General features: G+C 42.8%; 1 protein-coding gene across 1 annotated transcript in view; it reads left to right on the top strand.

Moving 5' to 3' along the window:
- LOC128122588 (zinc finger protein 39-like) overlaps positions 1–20,090 on the top strand; it is a 47,415-nt gene that overhangs the window by 13,351 nt on the left and 13,974 nt on the right. The window contains 3 exon segments of the mRNA XM_052758226.1: positions 665–2,312; positions 14,449–14,583; positions 18,815–18,872. Of these exon segments, the coding sequence (XP_052614186.1) occupies positions 665–2,312; positions 14,449–14,583; positions 18,815–18,872 (1,841 nt within the window).

The following is a 20,090-nucleotide window of genomic DNA, read 5'->3' as shown; positions in this document are numbered from 1 at the left end:
GTTGCTAAAAATAAAATCATGTATATGAAGATAGCAGAATTTGCAAAGTTAAGAAGCACCTAGGTAGATTCTAGGATGGAGTACATCTAGAGATTAGTGTGACATCTAGGAGACCTTGGACTTGAAGGTCAAATGGCCTACAGATTGCTTGTTTCTGGGCTCATATTTTGTGAAGGGTTATGCTATTAGCCTCCCACTTTTCTCTTTGTGGAAATCACTCTGATTCAACATATGCAGTGAATTTGTAGAGGAAACTCCATTTGTTTTTAAATTTTAACATGGTCAACGTGCCAAAGTATAAATAAAGGAATAGATAAAGGAGAAGCATGATCTTATGAGTCAGTGTGTCTGTGTGTACACAGATAAGGAAGAGCCAGTCATTAATGTCAGACCTGTGCAGCAGTTCTCAGTATTGTGGGGACACCTTGGCTTAGGGAACCAAATGTTTGCAGATTTCCCTATGTGTTGTATTTAATTCAGATTAAATTAGAAATATTAATAATCGTTCTTCTGTATATGGAGGAAGATTATTAGTATTTGAAAAATACTGGAGGTGTCTACATCATTTCATCAAGAAATTTTTTCTTAGGTAACAGACAAGTGTACCACACTTGATCTGTATGGGTACTAACCAGAAAATCTTCCATTTCTTTATTTCTTCTAGATATGCAGCATGCGAATGAGATTAACCAAGACTATCAGAAGATGCATGGATGCAATCTGGTAATTGCCAAGAGCAGCAGCACATCAGCTGAGCAGAGGGCTACAGCAGGAAAAATGGTGACTAGCTCAAGCCATGTTTTAAGGCTAGCTGTAAAGAATGACATGTCTTCTGGAATGAGACCTGGGGGGTTTAATATATGGGATCGTGTGCTTCTCCCTAGTGAGCCCAGTGAGATGCAGGCTGTAGAGGGACTTGATCTTCCTCATGTAACCAGGGTGTCCCCCAGACTTCCTGAGCCTCTTAGTCTATATCACAGTACTAAATGTGAAGAAAAGCATTTTCAGTATTGTGGGCACAGTGAAGCTCTCCACACGAAGACAGTGTGGATACAGAACACATTTCCTATCAAAGATCCCTCCAGTAAGTTGAAGAACTACAGAAAAGGATTAGAAAAGTTAGCTTTTCCTGCCCAAGGGGGTACCCAGGTACAGGAGCAAACTTTTGAATGTAAAGTGTGTGGGAAATTGTTCTATAAAAATTCTCATCTAACACAGCACTTAAAAACACACAAAGAAAAGGAATGTTATAAAAGTAATGATTGTGAACCAATATTCAATATACAATCAAACCTCCGAAAACATCAGAGTTTGAATGTGGGAGAAAAGCCTTATACATGTAATGAAGATGAGAAATACATTTGTCAGAAATCAGAAAAAAGTGTTCGGCAGAGAATCATAGGGGATGGAAGGAATGTGTATGAGAAAACTGTTTGCTCAAAATTAAATTGCAGTGTTCAACAGAACCCTCACAAGGATGAGAAATCCCATGAATACAGTATATCTGGAAAAGCAATTAGTAAGTCCAACCTCCAACTTGAGACACTGCACAGATATGAGAAAGCATATGAATGTAATACATGTGGGAAAACCTTTAACCATACATCAAATGTCTACTCACATTCGAGAGCTCACACAGCTGAGAAACCCTATGAGTGTAAAGACTGTCAGCAGTCAAAACCCATTGTGAATCAGCAAGCTCACACACAGGAAAAACGCTATGTATGCAATGTATGTGGAAAAGCCTTTTACAAAAGAGCCCACTTACACGCACATCAGCGAACCCACACAGGTGAGAAGCCATATGACTGTAATGAATGTGGGAAATCTTTTAGGCTGAAGTCATTTCTTGTTGTACATCAAAGAATTCACACAGGTGAAAAACCCTTTGCATGTACTACATGTGGAAAAAGTTTCAAGCAGAGGACAAGTCTCTATACACACATAAGAATTCACACAGGTGAGAAACCCTATGAATGTAAAGAATGTAGGAAATCTTTTATTCTCAAGTCATATCTCACTGTACATCAGAGAACTCATTCGGGTGAGAAACCCTATGAGTGTGATGTATGTGGAAAGTCCTTTAAGCAAAATTCCCACCTTCATGCACATAAGAGAACTCACACAAGTGAGAAACCCTACGAGTGTGTTGTATGTGGCAAAAGTTACAAGCAGAGTCCAAGCCTCTATACACATAAGAAAATTCATATGAGTGAGAAACCCTATGAATGTAAACAGTGTAGAAAATCATTTAGTTTGAAGTTCCATCTCACCAGACATCAGAGGACTCACTCAGGTGAAAAACACTATCAGTGAAATGTGTGTGGATGAGCCTTCAAGCAGATTTCACACCAGTGTACATCAGAGAACTCCCCCAGGTGAGAAATCCTGTGAATGGGAAGAATATAGAACACCTCTCTACCACTAGTCATCTGCCCATGTTTATTAGGAGCTTTAGTGGGGAGAAACTCCATCAGTGTTATGTCTGTGGAAAGACCTGCTGCCAGGTGTCAAGCTGGTACACACGTCTGTGAATTCACACAGGTGACAGACTTTTATAATTAAAAACTAAGAAAATATTCCAGCCAAAGATACATCAGAGAACTCAGAAACATGAGAAACCTTAAGAGCATATAAATGTAAAAAAATCTCAACCATAGGATACAACTCATTAAAACATATACAAATGGGTGAGATGTTGAAAAACCCTTCCCTAAATATCATATCTCAGCAGTTATTAGGTAATTCACACCCTATTAAAGAAACCCTATGAATGTAGAAAATCCTTCAACCATAGGTCATTTTTTACTGCATACCAAAGAAGACACATGGGAACATCTCCATGAATGTTGTTTATGTGCAGAAAACACACACTCAAGACAAACCTCTGTGTCCACCTGAAAACTCAAAACTGAGAAACCCTATGACTATAAATACTGTAGGAAATATTTCAACCATAAGCCATCTGTTGCTGTACATGAAAGAAGTCACATAGGTGAGTAACCTTAAACACATAGGTGAGTATAATGTAAGCAGAGAACCTTTTAAGGGATGCCGAGTCTCTTCGCATTAGACATGCACTACTGAGGAACCCCAAGAGTAATGTATACGGAAATGCCTTTTTCAGTAGGCAGACCTCTCTGAACATCAGTAACTCTGCTCGGAAGCACATGAGTAATGTATGTGGGAAACCCTTTTACTAATGTCAAACCTTCACTCATACAGATGTAATCACTGTATGTATCTGGAAGAGTCACATAGTGTAAAGCAGACCTCAGGAAACATTTGAATTAGCACAGAGGAGACCTTGTAAAACAGATAATAATGTGGGCAGTGTTTCTAAGAAGTCACTCAGCAGGAATTCATCCCACGAAGTCCTTAAGTCCAGAAAGCAGAGTACTATGTGCTCCCCAAGATTTATTTTCTTTGCTGCACTCATCAGCCTGTGTTTTGCAGTCTGTTTCAGTTTGTGGGACCTCGTGCTAAGCTCTTTAGTGGAATGTAAATGTATGTATCCCGCTAACCCCCAAAATCTTAAACTCCACTTGGGAGCCCATCCATAGTTGGCCTGAAGTGCAGATAACCTTCAGTGTGTTTAACAGCCATGAATAGAAGGGCACTGTGGCTTAGGAATGTTCTGTCCAGAGAGCTATGATCCTCCTGCATGTTTCTACCATCTCCAATGTATGGAAGGGAAGTCTGCAGAATCTGTAATAGTGCAGAGCCACAGCCTAGTTCACTCTTAAGAGGTGGTGAGACAAACAGATTGTCTTTAGAAAACTATCAGGAAAGAGATCCTCTGGCCACTCTTCATTCCCATGCTGCCTTGTGGGGAAGAAGAAATCCTGATAAAATTCCCAGAAATGCTGAGTGTGTTTCTGGTAGGGATCTTCCATTAAACAGATCATTGAATGCACATTGCTTTTATGTGTGAAACCTTTCAATAAAATTTCCAGGCAGGTTTTGACCAAGGAAAATTATCACTATGGAATCTATACATTAATTTGGGTGGGGGAGAAATGTTAAATCTCACATTCCAGTTGTTTTTCAAAATCTGCATGCCAGGAGATGAATATTGGTAATGCCTATCAGTGAGCATCTGCCTGTCTGGGGACATTTGTGATGTTTTAACTAGAGTTTGGGAGAGGCCAGTGGCACATACAGGGATGTAGCTGAACAGCCTACAGTATGTTGGATAGTACACTCATGTATGTATGGTTCATGGATATGAGTATGTCATATCAGTTGTGGTCCATGATGAGAATAAACAGAAGAGACTCTCCATGGTTTCGTGTAATATGTGTTGCAGTGTACATTGATATTTCCCACATTTGATGCCATTCTGGCCTCTTTATTATCTTCCTACCCTCAGACAATGTATTATATACTTTCTTAGTCTTGTGTCATCTAAATGTGTGTGACAGTTGTTACTGGCTCAAGTAAATAAAGGTATTCTTTTCCTAATGTGATGTCTTGGAGTGGGCCTGTGTGTCTGATAGGAAGAGTATTTACAGTCAAAAGCACTAAAAAAGGAGGTTTGTTCACAGCTGGAGTGAGAGTTGATTTTGGACTGTTATGAACTGTAGTGCTCATTCTCTCCCACCCTCAGAGAGGTAATTTCCCCTTTGTTCCTCTTTCTCACACCTTTAAATGGGATATCAGCATCTGTGTGAGTATGTGCACCAAATGCTCTGTAACTAAGGTTCTTTAATCTCCATTACAAAATAGAGCCTGTCTCAGTGTGATGTGCTGAAATTAAAGTACTTGCCATGTAACCTGGAACGTGATGAAAGATCTGTCCTCTAAGCATTTCAGTGAATTCGTTTTCCTTCTTCCAAGTTGCTAGGAGCCTGCAGCAGAATGTTGAGCTATACTCCAGCATTTCCTACTTTGCCAAAGTTGGATTTGATTTTGTTCCCAGTCCTACATACTGATCTAGGGATTTAGCTCTACTGTATTTCTAGTAATTGCTTGTGATCAGTATTTTCATCAGTATTTCATGCTGTGCATGTGAGCCAGCTCTGCCTGTTGACATCCTGGGAAAGGTCCATGACAGCTCTTAGAATGTGCCAAAAAGACAAATGGAAACATGGAAGAAGTGAGTCTTCTGTTGTACACTGAAGGGGGCAGACCTTCAGGTTCCAAATAATCCTTTATCAGTGGGATCCCATAAATTATCAGTATACAAAAGCTATAAAAACCCATTTCAGTGGTGCTGTGTAGAGCCACTGAAATAGCTGATATGAGAACTGAGGGATTTTTCTTTTGCAGGGGAGGGGGCATTTATTTACAGAATTGTGTTTATCTTGTTCCACAAAAATAGTTACCTCTGGGCAGTGGTGGTACATGGCTTTAATCTGCACCCAAGCAGAAGCAGGCAGATCTCTGTGAGTTCTAGGACAGTCAAGGCTACACAGAGAAACCTTGTCTCGAAAAACGGGGGAAAAAATAGTACCAAGTTGCAAACCAATATAAGCAATCAAGCTTGTGTGAAATTCAAGCACTTTGGAGGGATTGCCAGTATTATGAGTTTGAGGCCTGTGTAAGGAGTCACTCTCAACCCGTACACCTCCTTCCTCACACATGCGCACACGCACGCACATTTGTATCCTAGACTCATCAGTTTAAGCAAAACTGCCAAACTCCCCAATAATAGACCTACTATAATAGTCACCATAGATAAATACTATTTTATTTGCAGACTTAAAGGAAAAATGGTGAGGCATGTAGAAGAGACAACATAGCCAGATTTTTTTTTTAAAAGTATTTCAAAGAATAGTAGATTACAGTTCAAAGTGGTATTTCAGACTTAAAAGCAAAGTAGATACAGAGTATTAAAACTCACTGATACAACATCTTTAAACGAGTATTTAACAACACTTCTTAGTATAAAAAGCAAAGCACTCAAGGAGGGCAGGCTTGGAACTAGAGTCCTGTGGTCAGAACACGAGGGCTAGAGGAGGTGATGAGGGAACAGTATACATTTGAAGAAAACTTACCTTAAGTGAAAGCCATGGTAGTCCTGCTTAAGCAGACATTTGGATATGTGGAATCCTAATGCCGGGCAACCAGAGCCAAATCAATACCTCCCCATAACAGGTACCTTAAGAAAATACGAGTGCCCAGAGCTTGTAGTTGATTCTAGGCACGGTCAAGTTGACAGACAAGCTTAGCCATCACACTAGACCATGGTCACTTACATTTAGCTCCAGAAGAAACCTTTATCTCCGATGAAATGAGCGATAAATAATACAATTATTTTATATTATTATTGACAAGTGCTGCCAGTCCATCACCTGTCAGTCTTCAGCCATCCCAATCTGGTGCTGAAGGCCTGGAGAGTTTTTAATGAACCACTGCTCATCAGTCTACACCAGAAACTCAAAAAAAAAAAAAAAAAAAAAAAATCTCGACCCCAAAGATTCCACCAAGGAACTGATACAGCTTATAAACACCTTCAGCAACATAGCAGGATACAAGATCAACTCAAAAAAATCAGTAGCCCTCCTATATACAATGGACAAAGAAGCGGAGAAGGAAATCAGAGATACATCACCCTTTACTATAGCCACAAATGACATAAAATACCTTGGGGTAACACTAACCAAGCAAGTGAAGGACCTATATGACAAGAACTTTAAGTCCCTGAAAAAAGAAATTGAAGAAGATGTCAGAAAATGGAAAGATCTCCCATGCTCATGGATAGGCAGGACTAACATAGTAAAAATGGCAATCTTACCAAAAGCAATCTACAGATTCAATGCAATCCCCATCAAAATACCAACACAATTCTTCACAGACCTGGAAAGAATAATACTCAACTTCATATGGAAAAACAAAAAACCCAGGATAGCCAAAGGAATCCTGTACAATAACACAACTTCTGGAGGCATCACGATCCCTGACTTCAAGCTCTACTATAGAGCTACAGTAATAAAAACAGCTTGGTACTGGCATAAAAACCGACATGTGGACCAATGGAATCGAATTGAAGACCCTGACATTAATCCGCACACCTATGAACATATAATTTTTGACAAAGAAGCCAAAAGTGCACAATGGAAAAAAGAAAGCATCTTCAACAAATGGTGCTGGCAAAACTGGATATCAACATGTAGAAGGCTGCAAATAGATCCATATCTATCACCGTGCACAAAACTTAAGTCCAAGTGGATCAAGGACCTCAACATAAATCCAGCTACTCTGAACCTGCTAGAAGAGAAAGTAGGAAGTAGTCTTGAACGCATTGGCATAGGAGACTACTTCCTAAATAGAACACCAGTAGCACAGACTCTGAGAGAAACAATCAATCAATGGGACCTCTTGAAACTGAGAAGCTTTTGTAGAGCAAAGGATACGGTCAACAAGGCAAAGCGACAGCCTACAGAATGGGAAAAGATCTTCACCAACCCCACATCTGACAGAGGACTGATATCCAGAATATATAAGGAATTCAAGAAATTAGACATCAAAATGCCCAACAGTCCAATTAAGAAATGGGCTATAGAACTAAACAGAGAATTCTCAACAGAGGAAACTCAAATGGCCGAAAGACATTTAAGGAATTGCTCAACATCCCTAATCATCAGGGAAATGCAAATCAAAACAACTCTGAGATACCACCTTACGCCTGTCAGAATGGCTAAGATCAAAAACACTGAAGACACCTTATGCTGGAGAGGATGTGGAGCTAGGGGAACTCTCCTCCACTGCTGGTGGGAATGCAAGCTTGTACAACCACTTTGGAAATCAATATGGCGCTTTCTTAGAAAATTGGGAATCAATCTCCCCCAAGATCCAGCTATACCACTCTTGGGCATATACCCAAGAAATGCTCAACCACACCATAAGAGCACTTGTTCAGCTATGTTCATATCAGCATTGTTTGTAATAGCCAGAACATGGAAACAACCCAGATGCCCTTCAACTGAAGAATGGATAAACAAAATGTGGTACATATACACAATGGAATACTACTCAGCAGAGAAAAACAATGACATCATGAGGTTCGCAGACAAATGGATGGATCTAGAAAAAAATCATCCTGAGTGAGGTAACCCAGACTCAGAAAGACAAACATGGTATGTACTCACTCATAGCAGGATACTAGACATGAAAGAAGGATGACTTGTCTGCTACTCACATCACCAGGGAGGCTACCTGGAAAACAGGACCCCAAGAAAGACACAGGGATCGCCCAATGACAGAGAAATGGAATGAGATCTACATGAACAGCCTGGACATGAGTGGGGGTAATGAAAGGCGAGGGTTGAGGGAAAGAGAGCTTGGGGGAGCGGGAGATCCCAGCTGGATCAACAACAGAGAGGGAGAACAAGGAATAGGATACCATGGTAAATGAAGACCACATGAGAATAGGAAGAAGCAAAGTGCTAGAGAGGCCCACAGAAATCCACAAAGATACCCCCACAACAGACTGCTGGCAATGGTCGAGAGACAGCCCGAACTGACCTACTCTGGTGATGGGATGGCCAAACACCCTAATTGTTGTGCTAGAAACCTCATCCAACTACTGAGGGATCTGGATGCAGAGATCCATGACGAGGCCCCGGGTGGATCTCTGGGAGTCCAATTAGCGAGAATAAGGAGGGTTTATATGAGCGAGAATTGTTGAGACCAAGGTTGGATAAAGCACAGGGACAAATAGCCAAATGAATGGAAACACATGAACTATAAACCAATGGCTGAGGGGTCCCCACTGGATCAGGCCCTCCGAATGGGTGAGACAGTTGATTGACTTGATCTGTTTGGGAGGCATCCAGGCAGTGGGACCAGATCTTGTGCTCATTGCATGAGTTGGCTGTTTGAAACCTGGGGCCTATGCAGGATTGTTTGGCTCGGCCTGGGAGGAGGGGTCTGGACCTACCTGGACTGAATCTACCAGGTTGACCTCAGTCTGTGGGGAAGGCTTTGCCCTGGAGGAGATGGGAATGGGGGGGAGGGGTTGGGGGGAAGGTGAGGGGGACGGGAGGGGGGAGAACAAGGGAATCTGTGGCTGATATGTAGAACTGAATTGTATTGCAAAATAAATTAAAAAAAAAATCTCGAAAAAAAAAAACAAAACAAAAAACCCAGGTTATAATAACAGTGAAGGAATCAGCGGTAGCAACAAGGTAATTACAAAAGAAATGAAAACAGCTTCCATATCACGGGAGATAAGATTTCTTCTGGAGCTCAATGTAAGTGACCATCGTCCAGTGTGGTAGTTAAGCTTGTTTGTCAACTTGACTACATCTAGAATCAACTAAAACAAGCTCTGGGCACTTTTATTTTCTGAATGTTTAAGAAATTTGAATTGAGTTTTCTCAGGTTATTTGAAAATGGAAGACCCATCCTGAATCTGGGTAGTGCCTTCTAGTAAAAGGACATGAAAGAAGGGGACTGCTTTTTGCCTGCTTATCCTAACTCTCGCTGGTGAGTTCATCTATCCTGATGCTGCAGCATTCCTTCAATGATACAAGAACCAACATCTTTAGGATTCCAACAGACTGGAGACCAGTGGCTCTCCCTCTCCAGGAATCCTCCGGGCTTTCAGTGCCAGATTGAGACTGCAGAGACATCCAGCCTCATGAACTGAGCTTACCCACAAACCAAATAAACGAAACTTCATAAAGCCACAAGATAGTCAAACTGCAAAATCCAAAAATTAACACAACCGTCTTTAAAAGCCAAAACTCCATTGGGACATTAAGCAGAATTCAAATGATTGCAGAAAATAACAAGCAAACCAATATTAGAAATACTTTTGTACAACATTACAGAAGCAGAGATGATGAACAGTCCCGACTTAGTGACCTAACAAAAGAGGCTCAGAGTGAATGTATTTAGACTCAAGAGCTGAACACAAACTTGTACTCTTATTGGTAGATAGGGCCTCTTACAGCAATGTTAGCAATGCTGAAGCTACCATGAACTCCAGTAAATACACTGTAGGAACCTGGTGTAGTCTCCTCTGTAGTCCACACAAGTACAAGTGAGCAAACACAGCACACTGCAATGAACCTGTGGCTCTGGGTTACAGTGGGCAAAGTTAACTGATTCACTGACTATGTCATTATATCTGTGCAGAAAGTCAGACAGATTGCTAGATCTATCTTCAGCAAAGGGAAACAGGTTCTAGGGAAAATAGTTAATTCTAGGTCTGGGAAAGAAAATGTAAAATGAACCTTGAGTATTTCTCAGTGTCAGAAAGTAATGAGGTGGAGATGTAGCTCAGCTGATGGAATGCTTTCCTATTTCACTGCATACACAATGTCCTCAATTAGATTTCTAGCACAGCATAAAACCCCAATGGTAATTCATGCTCATAATCTCAGTACCCAGGAGATGGAGTTGGAAAACAACTCCCTGGGTAGGAACAAGAGAACATGTTCTGGAGTGAAGGGGTCTCTGTGACCACCATGGCCAGCAGAATAACAATTGGTGGGAGGCAAAGTAATTCAGTTCGGCATGACTCAGAAGTGGTGTTGGTTCAAACTTTAGGACTCTGACCCCAAGTAGTTTTTTTTAGGCACATTTAAGCATAGCACAATTTGGTGAAAACTTTTCTGGTGATAATAAACTCAGTTCCATGTGCACAATAAAGCTAAGATATGACTACATCGAAACTCTTTATAAAGCACACGTGACATTTTCCATAAAGATGGAGTCTATAGATTGGCTACATGTGATAAATTCTATAGGTTGACAAGCTCAGGATAAGGGTCTGGGGGAGGATCCAGTGTGGTGCAAACATCACCAGGCTGCTAAGCACATCCACTCCCAGCCTTCTGGGCAGATTACAGGTTATGCATCTTTCTCTTTGAAGGAACAACCCTATGTGTTTAACATTTCTGGTTCCCTTAGTGCTTGTCTGTGAGCACAAGGACCTCTGTGCCTCCCATGCTGGCAAAGTATAAAATATTAAAACAAATGAAGAATCTATGGAGATATTTGTTTGTCAAAGGTGTACGTTTAAGGAGCTGGAGTGATTGCTCTGTGGTTAAGAGCACTTACTGCTCTTTCTGAGGATCCAGGTAGGTTTTCAGAACACATATGGTGGGTGGCTCAAAACTGTCTATAACCCCAGTTCCAGGGGGTGTAACATTCTTTTCTGGCCTCTGAAGGTACCAGGCATGCACTGGTGCACAGACATACATGCAGAAAAAACACTCATACATATAAATTTAAAAAAAACAAGTGTACATTTAATTGTGGCTTCATAAGCCAGGGGTGGTAGCACACACCTTTAATCGAGCATTTGGGAGACAGAGACAGGTGGATCTCTGTGAGTTTGAAGCCAGCCTGTTCTATATAGGGAATACCAGGACATCCAGAGCTAAATAATAGATCCTGTCTAAAAAATAAGTAAATAAAAATTTCAAAAAATTGTAGCTTTGAGACTAAGAAGTGATTCAGTGGCTAAGAGCACTCACCACTCTTGATGGAGAACCCAGGTTTGGTTTCCATATTCAGGGGCTCACAATTGCCTGTAACTCCAGTTCTAAGGGATCCAGTACCCTCCTGTGGGCACCACACAAGAGGTGCACATAGAGACAAGCAGGCATACACACACATAGATGTAAATAAAAGAAAGGAAGTTTGCTGCTGGAGAGATGGCTTGGCAGTTAAGAACACTGCTGTTCTTCCCAAGGACCTGAGTTCAGTTCCCAGCACCCACACTGAGTTGCTCATAGGAGCCTATAACTCCAGCTCTGGGGGCAGGGAGAAACTCAAATGGATGCCTCCAGCCTCCCTAGATACCTTTATGCAATGCAATCCCCCTACACACATAATTGATGAAACAATTTTTCAAAATTGTAGATCTCGATGTATGCACATCTGACTATACAAACAAAGGAGCTAAAAATAAGCATGTATGGGTTGACGGGGTAGGGAATGGGTTAAAGCAATGAAAAAAGTTTAAAGGTGCCTAATAAGTAGTTGTTGAAGCTGTGAAAAGTCTATTATATTGTTTAGTTTTATGTGTTTATTTACATAGGTATGTATATTTTTCTGTAATAAAATATTTTCTAAGAAGCAAAGTTAAGCCAAGTATAGTGGCAAATGCCTATAATCCTAGCGCAGGGCACAAGCCTGTTAGTCCTGTGGAGATTGGAAGATCAGTTCAGTGTTATCTTCATATGGTACATTTACATACATACAGGCAAAACACCTATACACCTAGAATAAAAATGAATTAGTCTTAAAAACAACAACAACAACAGGCCGGGCGACGGTGGTGCACAACTTTAATTCCAGCACTGGAGAGGCAGAGCCAGGCAGCTCTCTGTGAGTTCGAGGCCAGCCTGGTCTACAGAGCAAGATCCAGGACAGGCACCAAAACTACACAGAGAAACCCTGTCAACCACCAACAACAAAGATCTTGGAAACCTTTTGGAATAGGCAAGGCCAAAGTTATTGAAAGCATGGGAGAGGCTAATTTTTTTTAACTTACACAAGTGTACTCATGTAATAATTCATTGAGCTTTTTCCACATTTATTTTTGTTAGCATGCTATACATTAATAAAAACTTCAATATTATATATTGTCACAAAAATTTCATGGCAGTGTCTTAGAATGATGAAAGAATTTAGTGTCCCTTAATGTTCATCGATCCCATCATCAGAAGATAAACGTCACCAAATCCTAAACCTTGGGCAACCCCATAGACTCATCGGTTGTTAGCTCAATTAAGTGATAAGCTCTACATTTAATTTAAAAAAACTCTGTGTGTGTGTGTGTGTGTGTGTGTGTGTGTGTGTGTGTATGTGTAAATGTGAGTGAAGGTGCCCAAAGAGTCCAGAAGAGGGTGTTTGGGTCCCCTGGAACTGGAGTTACAGAAGGTTATGAGCTTCCTGGTGTGGATGCTAGGAACAGAACTTGGGTTCTCTGCTCTCAGGTACATGCATGCTCTTTACCAATAACACATCTCTCCAACCCCAACTCTCCTTTTTTTTAATGATACAACTTTTCCTTACAGTGCTCCAATACTGTGATGCTCCCCAGGCTCATAGTTAGAACAGTGTTCTTCACACAGCAGGGCACGTGTGGAACTGGGTTCAATCGGGAGCAAAATCAGTAGGAAAGGTTTTAACCAAGAATGTACTTCTAGGAAGTCACTCTGGTTCTCCTTCAGTTCCTCAGGCATTGTTCTCCATCTAGTGAGATCAAATAAAACATTGCATTGTACAGGACATAGTTATTACAGAACAAGGTGAAACATTGTCAAGGGTGAGAGTGAGCATGGACCAAAGACTCCACTAGAAAATAGGCTTTTATACCACACACTGAAGTTTCTGGAGCAACTTCCCCAAGAGATTTCTATCCACAAGATTGACAAGCTTATTTGGATTAATTTGTAAAAATGGGGCAATGTTTTATGATTTTTTATTTATTCTTTGATGTTTTATTTATTGTCTTTCGAGACAAGGTCTTGCTGTGTATCTTGGCTGTACTGAAATTCTTTATACAAACCAGGCTAGCCTGGAACTCACAGAGATCTGCCTGCCTCCACCTCGTCAGTGCTTGAACTAAAGATATGGGCCACCACACCCAGCCTGTGTCTTTGGTTTTATAATCCTTGAAGCAGTTTAAAATACCACACTCCTACCCAAAGCCAGAGGTATGGCTCAGGTCCTCTACTTATTATTTTTAAAAAAGTGAAAATATTTCAAGGAAGTTATATATAGGAAACAGCCTTCCCTTAAAGGGCCTCAACAAGCGACTATTCCATCTTTCTCTCACGAAGAATTTTAAATTTTGAGAAGGGGCAATTGAATCCATGCTTCCCTCTTTTCATGTGGTGGTTTCTAAGGGCAGTTGTGGTACTTTGGTTTTCCTTGACTTAAGGTGTGTCCATCCACAAAAGACCTGATGGAATGCCTGTCTAGCTATTCTGGCTACCTAATAATTATAGTTTATTTTATGTGTATGAGTGTTTTGCCTGCCTGTAGGTCTGTGCACATGTGTGCAGTGACCATAGAATAGAGTCCAGAGAGGATTCTGGATCCTCGGGGCTGGTTGTAAGCTGCCATGTAGGTGCTGGAAGTTGAACTCAGATCCTCTAGAAGAGCAACCAGTGCTCTTAACCACTGAGCCATGTCTCTAGCTCCACAAGATGTGTGTGTGTGTGTGTGTGTGTGTGTGTGTGTGTGTGTGTGTGTGTGTGTGTGATGAAAAATAGGGTCTCTCTATGTAGACCAGGCTGTCCTGAAACTCAGAGATCTGTTCACCTGTCTCTTTGATGCTGGGATTAAAGGTGTGTGGCACCATGCCCACCCAGCTAAAGTTTTGTTTTGTTTGCATAGAGCAGTTGTTTCTGGGTTTAGCCTCACAAAGCATGCACTTTTAGAGCTTTGATGTATTCCAAAATGCAGCGATGTCGCCGGCGACCGGGATGCCCTAAACTGTCCAAGAACCTAAGACAGTTTCACACGCTCTGAGATCAGGACGGCCTCCGCGCACTTCCGGTCTGTGTCCGGAGCCGCCATCTTGCTTCCGGTTTCCGCGGGGGGTTGGATCGCTACCACAGTCCTGCGCCAGGCTGTTATGACATCTAGAGGTAGTAAAACGCCTGCCTTCTGGTGAGTGCAGCCGGTTTCTGCCGGCCGGGGCGGGTGCTCTGCGGTGTGCACACGGTGCGATCTGGGAGCCCCGTGCTGGGCTGAGCTGCGCCCCTGCCGCCCCCGGTCCTGACGTGGCTGAGCCTCCCCCGTCCCTGATGCTGCAGAGAGACTTGTCCTCAGCCATACCCCTTCTCCTCCTCTTTCTGACCCCGGGATCACAACTGTAGTGTCTGGTGTCCCATTGTCTAGCAGTGACAGCCGTGGGACCTACAGCAGCCTGAGGTGTGGGGTGAGCCTGGGCAGGGGCATCTCCTGCCCTCTCCGTCATCTAGAAGGCTCTTACAAGTGTTGGCTTCTATGGAGAGTGCACAGTAGTTGCACAGACTTTTACTGGGGAGACATACACAAATGTCTGTTCACCTCAGACGGGCACCTAGGAATGACTAAAGTAAAGACTTCATCATGGTCCAACTTGGTGATCCAGTGAGTTTATTGGGCTTACTTATATAAGAAATGATGGTATACACACACACACACACACACACACACACACACACACGCACCCGACCACCAAGTCCCACCCCATTATGGATAGTGACCTCATGGAAGCCACTCCATCAAGCTCCATGTTCAGTTAATTTTTCATCTCCTGCATACTCTAGACCACTAGCAAGGTGAGAGAGGTGCCCTGGGCAGTAATGGTTGGAATCCCAGGTGAAGGTCTGTAACGCCCCACCTCTTCTACTTTAGAGTGTAACAGCTCCATTACCACTATTGCAGACCTGGGTTATTTGCCTTATTTCATTATTATGGCCGCCTGGTCAATCTTTGCTGCAAGATGGAGATGGGAGAATAACTTTAGCCCAGAGAAAAAAGCCATAATACAATAGTGAGCAGCGGAGTGAGCTGTTTTGTACAGTGTGATTTCAGTTCTTGTGGAAACATGCCAAACTGTGATTCCTGGATCCTGTGGTAGTTGTACTTTTAGTTTCTTGGGAAGCCTCGATGCTGTTTTAAAATAGATGTTATTAACAGGACATGGTAACACAGAACTATAACCCTAGCAGGACGGCATGGGAAACCTCATTTGGAAACTGTACTTTTGTCGCATTGAGGCCTGCTGGCCAGAGCACATGAAGAGACAACGCTAAGAGCATCGTGGGAGGGAGCTCCCCCAAGGCATGGACACCATAGGCAGGCTCTGGTTAAACACTACTTAGAAGGTTCTGCAGTAAATATGGGTCATGTTCATTTACAGAGACAGTCCTGGGCCAGAATGTTTAGACTGTACGAAGCATTTTGTCTGTGAAACTTAAATATGTAAACCAAGAGATGAAGATGGAATCCTCTGTGGTGCCTCTGCATTGACAGGAAAGTAGAAAATCCTGCCCAAGTGTTTTCTACAATTTCTTTGACTGCATCTTGTTCATTAAACATCCGTCCTTAAAACATTGCAGTATGTCTTCATGATATAGTCACTAAGCAGGCAGCAAATCACTAACCTATGGGTAAACCAGAAGTTTAATCTCTAATTCATTGTGTTCTTTCCTTTAGATCTATTGTGGCAGTTCTCAAGAGACTGTTTCCACACAGGAAACTTTTTTGTTGTTTTCTAGCTTTTTCCCTCAGCAAGTATGTAGCAATCTTTGCACGTTGGAATCCACCAACAAGGCACAGCAAATGCCAGTTCACCTCTGCTCGCCTTCCCTTCCAGCTGCGATTGCAAGGTGCTCCATGTGCCTTAGAGAGCGAGGAAAATGAGCACAGTTGTGGTAAGTGGTGTGATTATTCCCGACCTCGCTTTACATTGTGTCTTCAGAGCTTTGTGAGAGTTCCTTAATTAAAATTGGAATGGAAAAACAAACGTAAGACAGATATGCACAGACAGAATACGATCATAATGTAGACAGAACCATGTTATAAAGGCTTTAGAGTCATTTGAACTGTGCCACTGGTTTTTTCTTTCTTTTTTTTGGGGGGGGGGGCGTTGAGACAGGGGTTTTTTTGTGTAGCCTTGGCTGTCCTGGAACTAGCTCTGTAGACCAGGCTTGCCTCAAACTCAAAGAGATCCAACTGCCTCCCTAGTGTCACCACCACCTGGCATCACTAGTTTTTCTGGTCCTGTGTCATTTGTTATAGAGTTTGGATTGACCTCAGGAAGAGGATATGATCAATTCTCATGGCCTATGACGTCTAAACAGGCTTCATAGATACATGCACAATGATATGTACAATGCTTCACTCCCAATCCAGAGGCAAGCAGAGCATTCACAGTTGTCAGGATTCTCTGGTACTCAGACACATGGGTTTCATCAGAATTTTAAATTATAGTCGAATGCCAGCACAATTCTCTAGCTGCCTTATGTGAAACTTCTGCCACATTTGAAATTACTATCAGTGATCTTCATGTGCAAATTCTTCCATTTCAAGTTTTTTTTTTCTCGTGTGTCTGTGTGTGTGTGTGTGTGTGTGTGTGTGTGTGTGTGTGTGTGTGTGTGTGTGAATGTTTGTAGATGTGGGCAAATGTGCATGAGAATGCATGAGTGGGTGTATGCATGTGGAGACCCGAGTTGATGTTGGATACCTTCCTTCATCACTCTTTTTTATTTATGTGGCAGTGTCTCTCACTGAGTTGATGAACTCCGGCTGGTCTAACCAGCCAGCTTGCCCTAGGGATCCTTTGTCTCTGCCTCCCAAGTACTGGGGTTACAGGCTGCCGCTATACCTGCCTGGCTTTAATGTGGGTTCTGGGGGCCAGGACTCTGGTCTTGAACAGCAAGCGTGTTATCCTCAACCCCGCTTTCAGTTTCTGTCGTGACCCTGCTGGAACTTAACGTGCGATTATCGTTGTGTTCAGCTGTGTCCCTTCCATTCCACTGCAGACGTCTGTGCTTCAGGCCTCCCTGGTTTGCCTTTCTTAACTATTTGTCTGTAACTTGTACCCTTTGCTCAGCTTTCAGATCGTAAATTTGACGCCTGTGTAGCTATGCAAAGGCACCTCAAGCTTCCCTTGTCAAAGGGAAAATCAGATCCTCCATTCTTTCCTTATATGGTATTGATAACAATCTACCAAATGGCCTTTATCCTACACTAAAAGGAGGAATTCATTTTTCTTTCTTTCTTTCTCTTCTCTTCTCTTCTTTTCTTTCTCTGGACTTTCTTCTTCCCTCCCTGTCCTTTGCTCCCTGAGGTCTAATGTTAGGAGTTGCAGTTCCTGCTGGCTTTGTTTGTTGTTCCTTCTTGGTCCAGGGGCAGCATGTGATGCTGTGGATGGTGAGGAAGTGTGACTGCCTAAAGACGAGTGAATACTTTCTTGCTCACACTGGAACTGTCCGTCTCTGCCAGGCTGGGAGGCTCTGTTCCTCAGTGGTGATGCCTGAGTGCTGATGAGCTGTACTGCTCCAAGTGGGTGCAATGCAGGCCTTGGGAGTGAGTGGGAGAAAACAGAAGTTAGTGGGATACCATTTGTGTACGAGTCACAAGAAAGGCACACAGAGCACAAGTAAAAACAGAAGCTTGGATCTGAATATTACATATTTTTGCTTTTGTATGTTTATGTCAGTGTACCGGTCTAGTTGGTAGACCACACAAAATCATCAGTTTCTAGCTCAGACAACACATGCCTTTTAATGGAACACCTCACTTCACAGGCAGCAAGCATGGCATGAGCCCAGGCTCTTAGAATTCACAGGTTTTGCCCTGGTCTCCACCTTCCTGAAGCTCCTGCCCTGATATAGAATATGGGATCATCGTGAAGACACACGATGCAGAGCCAGCTAGACTGCCATCCCCACGGTGTTGGCTCTACATGGCTGTATGTGCATTGGACTCAGGGTCAGTGCATTGCCTGATATTTTCTTCATAGGCAGAAGCCGGAGTGTAGGAATCAGCAGGGAAAGATGAGAAGAATACCCACTCTTACCCACACTGATCTGCATAGTGGTTTGGGTTCATGATCAGCAGCCTGGAAGGAACATGATTGGAAAACTGAGGCCAGAGTCATTTAGGGGACAGGAATGCTGGCACACCTCTGTAAATACTGGAAGGAGTGAAGATGTCTGTGTGCCCTTACAAACCTCACCAAAAGGTGATCTCAGCAAAGGACTTAGAGTGCTGGGATAGACACACTTTGCTTTCTCTTCCAAGTGACCTCGTGCTCTGCTGGCCTAGAAGTCTCAGCTGCAGAAGGGCCGTGCTTCTCTCAGGAGTCACAGGTCTGGTTCTGTGGAGCTTGTGGGTCTGTCTTCAGCCTGGACAGTGTGGATCTTTTTGACCCGAGGTGTCCTCAGAAAGGAGGGAAAGTGCCGGTGAGGCTGGTGAGCCAGACTGTCCTGAAGCACTAGGAAGCCTGGGGGACGGTCTCTTCTGGCCTTAGGAAACCTGCCATTCCTCCTGACTCGCTTCTGACCTGAAGAGTTGTAGGTTCTGTTTGTTCCTGTTTGTGCCACCTGGCTACCACTGCTGTTACATACAAGCCCGCTAAGACTTGCCGACCGTACACCTCCCGTCTTTATATCAGCTCCTTCCTCTGTCTGTCCTAGACCCAGACTTCCTGTGTGCCGCTTTGTACTGCTGCCTTATTATTATTGCTTAAAATTACCTTACTTTTAGAATTTTAAAGGTTTATTTTGTAAGTATGAGTGTTTGCCTGCATGTATGTATGTACAATGTGCATGTCAGACTCAGAGACCCTGAAATTGAAGTTAGAAGTAATTGTGAACCACCATATGCTAGGTGCTAAGGACTGAACCCAGGTCCTTTGTAAGGGCAACAGGTGCTCTTAACCACTGAGCCATCCCTCCAGCTCCTAACATTATTTTAACATTTATTTGTGGTGTGTGTGTGTGTGTGTGTGTGTGTGTGTGTGTGTGTGTGTGTGTGTGTGTAGGTCAGAAAATAACTTGTGAGATCCAGCTCTTCCACCATGTGGGGTCCGGGGATCCAGCTCATGTTTGACAGGCTTGCCAGCCAGCTCATTTACCAGTGGAGCCATTGCCAAGTCTTTAGGAAAAATTCCTAAAATAGAATCAAGTGAGTTACAGCCGCAGTGGCAGATGCGGCTGTGAGCCTGTTGCTCATTAGCTGTCACTCGGTGGTGGTTACGTCAGTTTTCCTTCTAAAGTTGTGTTTTCCCTTTAAGGGGCGTGGCACTACTTCCTGTGATGTGCAGGCTTTGTAGTAACACAGGCGGGCTTCTTCCTGTCCTGCTCTGTGTCATGATCGCTAAAGACTTCATTCTGAAGCGCTCGAAGCCCACCAGACCATGTTTCCCCCCTGTTTGAAATGCTCATAGCTTTTTAAAGAGCCTGAAAGTTAAACAAAGTGTGTTTACTTCCATGCTGGCATTCTCAGTGTCGCTGCATTCATGAAGATTTCTACCTTTTTTCCTTGGTTTTTGGCAGCTTGGTCCTACCCGCCTCTGGGCGCTGACTTCTGTGCTGTTTCCTGATTTTAAATGTTCAGTTTCCCCTAAGAAAATTGTTGGTCACTACCAACAAGTTTTGAGGTTCCCCCACTCATCTACA

The sequence above is a fragment of the Peromyscus californicus genome, unplaced genomic scaffold (assembly GCF_007827085.1).
Source record: "Peromyscus californicus insignis strain IS unplaced genomic scaffold, ASM782708v3 Scaffold_3__1_contigs__length_106647218, whole genome shotgun sequence".
Lineage (NCBI taxonomy): Eukaryota > Metazoa > Chordata > Mammalia > Rodentia > Cricetidae > Peromyscus > Peromyscus californicus.
The sequence above is the reverse complement of the archived record's forward strand: the minus strand, read 5'-3'. Positions and strand labels throughout refer to the sequence as shown.